Source organism: Protomyctophum bolini, assembly GCF_963924005.1.
Source record: "Protomyctophum bolini genome assembly, chromosome: 11".
NCBI lineage: Eukaryota > Metazoa > Chordata > Actinopteri > Myctophiformes > Myctophidae > Protomyctophum > Protomyctophum bolini.
The window spans coordinates 12,563,804-12,573,176 of NC_137872.1; the positions used below are offsets into that span (position 1 = coordinate 12,563,804).

Here is a 9,373-nt window from a genome sequence, read left to right on the forward strand (position 1 = left end):
TCCGGACAATGGGATTCAAACTACATGTAATTATGCAGTGAGTGGTCCGGGGGCGGACAGCAACGGCGATAACACACCGCACGGTAAATGTTTTTTTATTTAACATGTATCATATGTTATGTGTCACAATGTGTGCGATGTACTGCTTTTGCGCGTAGCTACGCTCCGTTTTGATAATTTGTGTTTATAAAACACCACGAGGAGAGGAGGAGGAGAAGATAAGGAGATGAAGGGGCAAAGTCACACGGAGGTTATTCGAGGAAAAAGCAGCTTAATTTACCTTTCGCCGCGTGTGTCGACACTTGTTTGTTTTAGTTGAAAACACGTCAATTTATCGAGCGACACCCTCGCGCGACAATTAAAAGTACATTTAAGCCTTTTAAATGCCTACTAACTTTAGGGGGTTGCGAAACACCTCTGACGTCATTTTTCAAAACAACACTGTAAAGTCGGGTAGCAGCAAAGAAGTTCAGGTGTGTGTTTTAAACTTGTAAGACGTTAAGAACGTTTGCCGAACAATATTAATACAACAACAGCATGGCAGCGAAGGTAGAGCGGATGAATCTTCTACAAAGAAACGTACTTTTTATGTTGCAACAATACATCACACACATTTTCCATAGGTGTTGACATGTTTGAAGTGCGACATCTTTCCTACAGGCCATGCAATGATGCCCGATTTTAGACTGTAAAGAGATAGTAGCGAAATACAAATGGCTGTCAGTGATTGTTAAGTCTGCTTTTTTGTAATGTTCGCCCATGACATGGAAACGCCAAGTTGAAAGTTGTTTTGAGTCGTCTGAGCAGTGATCGACCTACTTGTTAGTAGGCTACAGATGTTCTAACAAGCTTTCCTACATTTCCTACACTAGCTAAGTTGTTTGACACTAGCTCAGTTGCTAAGTTGTTTGACACTAGCCAAGTTGTTTTGACTTTGAGTCAGAGTACAAGTAGGTCTACTTGTTGTTATGTTATGTTTAGTAGTACAGAATAGATGTTTTAACAAGCTTTCCTATACACTTTGCCTACACTATAGCTACCATTGCAATCATGAATGTATGCTAGATCAAGATGTTATGAAGCTCAATTTAGATTAATCACTGAAGAGTCCTACATTCACCCATTGTACACCCCATTTTACATACAGGTGATAACCAGGCTTGCCTTACATAACTGTCCTGTCCTCAAGTTCAGACTGCCATTACAGTGCCTATATGGCCTTGTCCCAGCTGCTGCACAATTCATTTAAAGTAATCTAAACTACGAGTTCTAATGTGCATTCTGTCACAATAAGGGCATATAGTAGTTATTCTAGTGTTATAGTCGAGTCCACCTAAAGTGAGTCAAAGTCAAGACCAAGGGGATCTGAGTCAAGACCGAGTCTGGGAGGGGGTCGAGTCCGAGTTGAGACCGATGGGAGGCAAGACCGAGTCAAGACCAGATATTTTTCTTATTTGATGGGTACAGATGTAGTATTACAACATTTTTGATTCATTGAAATATTTATTTGAAATATCAAGCATAATAATAAACAACCACAGGCTTCAACACCTGGAAAGCTTGCACGTGGTGGAGATAATTTTAAAAGCAATATAATGCAGTGAAATGAAAATGCCTGTAAGCATGCCATGCGTGCGGTCACTGTGCTCTGCACTGCGTGCATAATTCTCTGCTTGCCAACACTTTATTTGTGCTTTTTCGTTTCATAGAGAATTCAATCATCACTGATACACCACATTTAAATAGACATACACATCTCTATAGTTAGTAAAGAGAACGTTTAATTATAACAATAGAATTGGCCAATGCCAAGCTATGAGAGAGAAGAGATGTGCGTCGGATGTGCTCCGGTACATAACAAGAAAGACAATAAGACAGCTCGTAATGTTAATGTGAATGGGCTCCTCATAATATGGATATAATAAAATTATTTATTTGTATTGTAGTGACTCGAGTGGACTCTGTGGGGGAGTCCATTGGTCCGAGACAGAGTCAAGTCAAATATTTGGACTCGAGACCGGTCTCGAGTCAATGACTCAAGTACTACAACACTAAGTTATTCACAGTATGTACAATCTATTTACAAGTATTAGATATGAGCATGCGGTAGGAATATATATATAAAATAATTACCTGTAATTAACAGTAGGTCAGTTATATAATCAGGAATCTTGATTATTCGTCTTATTTTGTCAGCTGTTGCACTGTAAGCCTTTCCTCATATCCAACCAATACACAATAACTGGAACATTCATAAGAGCAAGCAACAAAAGGCATTCAAATAAAAAAAAGATTATAATCTTTTTCCACCAGTAGTAGTCATGTTTAACAACTCTTCTGAAACCACAGCTGAATAAAGAACCAAAACATGCTCTATTCTTATTTTTTCTTGTTTTTGTTCTCCTATCCCACCTTCCTCTTCAGATGGCTCACAGGCTGCTTGTCCGTAGAGTTTGGACCTTCACTGTGAAAGATGTCCGCTGTCTCCCAGTCTTCCTGTCCTCTACAAACTCAAAGCTGTCCTTCTCCACGTCGCTGCAGTCGGCTGCACCGAGTGTCAATTTCCTGTCTCCCTCAGGCTCGCTACCTCGCTCCCTCCCCCACACCTTCCGTCGGGAGGTCTCCTTCAACATCCAAGACAACGAGGATTTCACAGATAGGGTCATCAACAGTGATCTACCCATCTTAATCGACTTCCACGCCCAGTGAGTATCTCAGGGAGCAGCTGTATGAAGGACTGAGCGGAAACCAATTGATTTGCATTGGTAATGAATTATGTATGCTCTGATATAAAACTGCTGTCGGGAAGTACTCCAAAATGTAAATTTTTCAGAAAATGAAAAAATATACATTTATCAGGAAATGAAGAAAACCTTAATATTTTGAAAACAAAGCAATACTGCCTCATCAAAGTTGGTGTTGTGAATTTATACTTGCATGAGAGGGGGGAGACGTGATGGAGTTTTGCTATTTTTTTAACCAACAATCACAGACGTAAAGGTTGTTCAATAGCACAGATTTATGCAGGAAAACCCCCCACCTTAAAAGCTGAGTTAGGTGGCGAAATGGTACACAAAGCCTACAAATGGTCTCCTAAATATAGTAGGCGTGGTTTGCTTCTCCCGACCTCCCCCCTCAGATGCTGTGTTAGTGTGTTCACGTTCATTCTCCCATTGGAAATGAATAGACTCCAACATTCTTCCTGTCTCCTAATAATGTTACCGCCCATCTCAGGCACATACGGGAAGTAAAGCAAAGTTGGCCTCTTGCTAATTTTCCTCTTGGTATGTACGGCATGCCAACTAACTCAGCAATGAAGCACTAGTGGGTATTATTGCAATTTAACGACACTGTGTGACCATTGAGGTTGTACAGAAAGGCTCATGACTGAGGATATATTGCTCTAGAGACACACACACACACACACACACACACACACACACACACACACACACACACACAGTATATATATATAGCTTTAGATGACCTCTATTGACCCAAAACAAATTCTCAATGCCTGCAGAAGTTGACGGGTATATACCCTGCTGGAACCATTGGTAGTTTCCATCAGTCGTAGTTTCAACAAAATACTTTGAATTAATAAATAGAAATTGCAATATATTGCAAATATTTCCAACGAGCTGGAAATATTCTGAGCATTTAGTATTTAAGAATGAGAACTGAAGAACGGCATATCTGCTCCGAACTGCTGACGACACATCAGATTACTTCTGCATTATGCAAGTCTTGTTGACATCTATTCTATTGGCTATATTGATGGAAGAGAGATGATATTGATTCATGATATCTCTATCACAGTGTCTAATACTGTCTATCAATCAATAAATCGTTTGAGCAGAGCTCTCGTTCTTAATAATGTCTTATATATATATATATATATATAGGTTTTATGATGTTGTAAACATAATAAATAATAATTGCCTAGCATTTAACACTAAATTCTCATTGCTAACTTGGAGTAATGTACTATTGATGTTTTGATAGGTGGTGTGGTCCCTGTAAGATCCTTGGGCCCAGGTTAGAGAAGGCTGTTGCAAAACAGAAAGGCCGCATCGCCATGGCAAAAGTTGACATAGATGATCACACAGACTTGGCTATCGAATATGGGGTAAGAATTTGTTGACTAATTGAGTGTTACCAGTTTGTAGTTCTAAAACCTGGAAGTTTCAAGTAAGTTAATGAGTTCCATTCCAGATTTTTCTTTTCCTCATCAGGTTTTTGATTTTATGCAGAAAAAAGTACTGTGGTTAAGCCAGTTAATATCTCAACTATTTTTTATACAGTTATGTTTTATGTGTGTAGGCTAATCTTGAACAAAACATGTTTATCTAAACCTCCTTTGTTTTATTTTCTTAACACATTGATTGCCAAGTATTTCTTTTTATGAATCAGTTCTTCCGCCACTGCTAGTGTTTTTACCATATTTTGTCGACCCATGGGACCTATGTCTCCAGGATGTAAACAAAGGCTGTCTGGAGGGGCGGACATTTGACTTATGTTTTCACCCAGAAAATACACACAATCATCGCTTCTTTAGTTAACTTGTAGGAGTTTTAAAGTTGTCAGCGAGTCATCAGATCGTTATGTATTTCACACTACAGGAGTCTTTTTTTTATTTTTTATTCATCATTATATCTGTGGCTGTGGCTTTCACACTAAACGATTGATAGCCGGCTAGGCATCACACACTGCAAGAGTTCACCCAGATGCGATCCAGACCCAATAAATTTGTTTTTTTATTCAAATTCATTTTGACATCTCGTGCACGTGCAGGATGTCGTGATACAAGCGCGAGACCGACACAGGACGCCTCTCGCTCTCTCTGTGTGCGGCCACACACAGGAATAGCCAGGCTACACAGGGTTAAATGTTTGTGATAGCGTATAGCCTACGTGCGCTATAGCGAGACAAGACGTTAAATCTTGATTTTCATTAAATAACACTCTCCATATGTGCACGCACACACAGAGTGCACAAGGTCCAAATGTTTGCTCTGCACTGTTTATTCCGATGTGGTTTTATCAACATTATTCAAGTGAAATGCGTTGTTTTTATAGACTATTTAACAGCAACATTGGGCTATACCAATATGTAGGCCTACGACACAGGGATTTACCCAAGGAATAAAAGGTTATATTATATATATTATCATCTGATCATCTATCGATGCAGTCGACAGACAGTGTCAGTGAGCACAGCTGTCCTGTGCTCTTATTGGCTGTAATACAGCCCTTCTCGGGGGGCGGGCGCAACCCAGTTCATACTGTATGATGTCCAGTTGGCGAGAGAGCCAAATATCAAACCTGCTAGGTATTCAGAAACGGGAAGGCGTCGGTGAGCGCTTTTATCGGCGCTATATCTTCTCGCAGAGCCTTTCACACACAGCGAGCAAAACCTCTGCGATCAAAGCCCGATCTTGTGTCGGCGAGCGCCAAAAATGGTCCCAGACAGCATAATCGGAGCAGATATCGTGCAGTGTGTATGAGCCATTCTGGGCTAGATTTCATTTTTTGACCAAAAATGAAATCTGGGAAAATAATCTGAGATAAATGTATTTTCATAAATCTGATAACGTGGAGGCGAATGGCAGGTGAAAAGTTCACTTCCAGTTCATTTCCGGTTGTATCTGTCTCCTAGCAATCTAGTATCATTCGTCTGAAAGCCAGATTTGGGAGGGGCTAGCACCCCTCAAAATGTATCTGCATAGTTTATCATATGTCCAAAGAAGGGTGACAAGAAGGAATACAAATGGAGGTGGAGTCTGAAAAGGAAAATGGGGAGTCAGTTATGACTGCAAGGGGGAGTTTCTGACTCCTGTAAAGCCAACCTGCCTCTCCCTCCAGGTGTCTGCAGTTCCCACAGTAATCGCCATGCGAGGAGGTGACGTCATCGACCAGTTTGTGGGGCTCAAAGATGATGACCAGCTGGACTCGTTTGTGGGCAATCTCATTGGACAATGAATATTTCAGACCTCCATTTTGACTGTCTGGCCTGCAGCACCAATCCTCTTGAAATAAACAGCCCAATTAACCAGCCCTGTCAATCCCTGCAGGTGCACAACGCTCTCACCCATCCCTGAACTCACTGATTTCTGTACCGTTCCTCTTTCATTCTGACCTTTCTATCGCTCCTTCTCTATTCTACTTCTCCTCTTTTCTATTTATCTGTAGTCTAGTGATGGGTGTGTGCCTTTGTGGGACTTCATTCCCCTTTTTGTTCAGGTGTTGCTTCCACCTGGCAACATTTTGATCCCTTCCATCATCTGTAATGTAATGGCTCCACACTTGCAAGAGCGGCTGAGTCGGTGAATTACAGTTTGCTATGATAGATTCTTTAGGGTGGGCAACAACACCACTGTACTGTACTTTATATGATGTAATATGAGGGATACATGATTAGTAATAGTATGGAGTTGGGGGAGAATTAACAGGAAAGCTGATGTTTAGGAAAGCTTTATGATGTTGCCATATTGCAGTTCCTGCTGTTGTCCACAAGAGGGTGCTCTTTCTCTAGAATTGTAAGGCGCACAGTCATTTTTACACCATTATGCCTAAAAATGTGAGAGGAATGTGTCAGTCACAGTCTTGTGTGTGTGTGGTGTGCATGAGCTTCTATCTACATCTGTGTTTCAGGATCTGACTGTGAAATGTGAGTTAGGTGGCAATCAGAAATAGGGTTATGGAGTTTGACATAGATTTTATTCAAATAATAAACTATGTAATATGACCAAGTGAAGTAATAAATAAAGGAGTTAAAATATGTTCTATACTTGGGAGTGTGGTTTGGTCTGTGGCAAGCAAAGTGCTTATATGTGTGTAAAGAAGATATGTGTAACTTTATCCTAACCACTGTGTTAATTGCCTCTAGTCTAATGACAATGATGCAATGAACCTAGTATTTAAGTATTTCCCCCTCTCTGCTATTCTGGTACTGAAGCCGGCATCTGCCCATAGTGGAATGCACGGGTGCAATGTTTGTTTAGTGTCGGGCTTTTAAGAGCACATGAAAATTATCTTACTGAAAGATGGATTCATGATTTTATTTAAAATGTTCTGGCTGGAGCTATGTCAATTCTATGTCGAACACATTACTGAACACTGGAAATGACTCAATCTGTCTGTCATGATGTTCCCATGCTGTTCTCTGTGTTTGAACATGAACGTTACTCACCCACTCACCAACCCTCTCATCAAACTGGCGGAGTGGAAGGGGGGAGGTGAAGCTCGCCCACACGGCACCCACCACTTAACGCCTCCCACCTAATTACCTCCCACCCCTTGTACCCTCAAATCAACTATATGGCTCACAGTCTCTCCCTCCCTCTCATCTCTAGGTCCATCTCTCTGTCTAGCACACCTGAGCAAACATCCCCTCCAGCGTGTCTAGTACCTCCCTCTCATTTGTCAAAGTTCCTGATAAAATGAAACCTAGCCTAGCACCCGTCTCTTTGGGCCCTCTGGGGCACAGATAGATAAACCATTGCATACTCACACTCTTGACAACTTCACCTGCTTTAGGTGAAGGGGTTAAATAAACCACCTGCTTATTGCACTGCAGCGCATGTCTTACCACGTCAGCAGTCCAGACTCCAGATGTTAATACCAGTCTCTTCTGTCATCAACCTCAGCTTACTCGCTCTGACGTACCACGCTGGCGAGGGTTCAGTTCCAAACATCAAGCCTCCACTGGTCCACAGTGCATTTGAGTGGCCTGGGAAGCAATTAGCAACATGACGCATTTGTCCTCACTTGGTGTCAACTGTCAATCACTCAAGACCTCTGCCAATGGATTTCAGATGTTCTGGTATTCATAAATAACAGTTTGCCTTACTTAAGACAGTAAATTGAGGGCAGAGATGGGGGACAACATTAAACCCGGGGTTTGTGGTTATCTGGTCGACACCCTATCCGGTGAGCTACTGGGTCACACCCCCACAGATTACACTTTACCCTAAATCTTGAACTGGCTACTTTTTTTGCACCAGCATCACAGAGGCATCCAGTATTTAGTACTGTGCACCTTATATATCTTTCATCCTGAAAGATAAGAGATGATGGCTTTCTTTGGCACAATATGTGCTACTGGGAATTGGTGGATGAGCCATTATATAAGCCCTACATAGATTTAAACGGATAGTGAAAATAGCAGCACTACAAGTGTTCTTCATCTATACAGTATACTTCATCTATACACGGTACTACTATATATACTATATACTTCCATCTATTTACTGTACTACCCCAAAATAGGGACTCTGGGCTGAAAGTGGTTAAGGTTGCCCTTGATGTAGAACAGCAGTCCCCAAACATTTTTGGCCGTGCACCCCCTGTTGCCTCCTGACCTAGCCGATGCACCCCCCAACGCTCAGTCTCATTGTATTTGTTCTATGATCATTTTTTAAATATAATTCTGGCAAATAATCACAGAATGTCGCTGCAGAGTCCTGCAGCTGCTCTATACATCTCCTTACAACAGTGTTTCAAACCAAATTTTGCGTTTGTGTTAACACTACTGTATAAAACCTTTTCATGTCACGCACCCCCTAGCCTTGGTACCCAGGCTTTTATTTTCATTCGCTATAGCTCAAAAAACGAAAAAAGACCCCGATGTAGAACATTGCTGGTCATGAACCCCGGTACTGACAGGAGGGTGTATTCCAACTAGTGACTGGTTGATAATACTGATACATGCTGATAAATCTGCAGAGACCACCAGCTCTGTTAAAGTGCCATTGAGCAAGGCACTCAACCACCAAAATGCTTGGTTCTGACCTCGAATGTAATGCAAAGTTGTACTGTTTATACTTACTGTTTAAGTATCTAGGAAGAGATTTCCTAGATAAAGATTTAAATGTGTTAACTCTTTCTGTGACAAAGTGTTCCTCTTTTCCAATTAGTACTCTGAATGGGATTAGGACAGGAGATAAACCACCTGCACTCTATAACCTGCTACTTCTCAGTCATCACTCCCATCATCCATTCTTCTCTCATGATTTCAACCGGCAGGAGGAAGGTTCCAGCCCCGTCTGCCTTCCTGAATCACATCATGTTATTACAGAACCCACAGCCGACACCATCATGGCAAAGGGCTTCTAGACTGCTTATTAAGTGCAATGTTAGACATGTTCCAGCTACAGTTTCAGCAACCCTGGCTCTGATTAGCTCATCGCCAAATGAAAAATTCCCCCGGGGTACGTACATACACGCGTGTGCGTGCACACACACACACACATGCACGCACACACACACGCACGCACGCACACACACACACACACACACACACACACACGCGCACAGTCACACACACACACACACACACACATGCTGGAGAGTTGCTCCAGTAGCCGGTAAAG

The 9,373-nt window shown here is 41.7% G+C and overlaps 1 protein-coding gene across 2 annotated transcripts; it reads left to right on the forward strand.

The window, feature by feature from the left end:
- Positions 1-6,789, forward strand: LOC308324667 (thioredoxin, mitochondrial-like). 2 transcript variants are annotated; one of them, XM_080776873.1, is made up of 4 exons: positions 1-83; positions 2,425-2,705; positions 4,006-4,129; positions 5,865-6,789. In XM_080776873.1, the coding sequence occupies exons 2-4, from the start codon at positions 2,425-2,427 to the stop codon at positions 5,979-5,981; spliced, it is 522 nt and encodes a 173-aa protein (XP_080632999.1). In that variant the 5' UTR covers positions 1-83; the 3' UTR covers positions 5,982-6,789. The 2 variants fall into 2 exon arrangements, with proteins under 2 accessions (XP_080632999.1, XP_080633000.1); XM_080776874.1 differs by lacking the exon at positions 1-83 and adding an exon at positions 1,954-2,065.
- Positions 6,790-9,373: the final 2,584 nt, after the last annotated feature.

Bases quoted from the DNA above. Each gene is read 5' to 3' on its own strand.
- LOC308324667 (XM_080776873.1), top strand. From the start codon at position 2,425: ATGGCTCACAGGCTGCTTGTCCGTAGAGTTTGGACCTTCACTGTGAAA. The intron at 2,706-4,005 runs GTGAGTATCTCA...ATGTTTTGATAG, and splicing joins TTAATCGACTTCCACGCCCA to GTGGTGTGGTCCCTGTAAGA. The intron at 4,130-5,864 runs GTAAGAATTTGT...CTCTCCCTCCAG, and splicing joins ACTTGGCTATCGAATATGGG to GTGTCTGCAGTTCCCACAGT.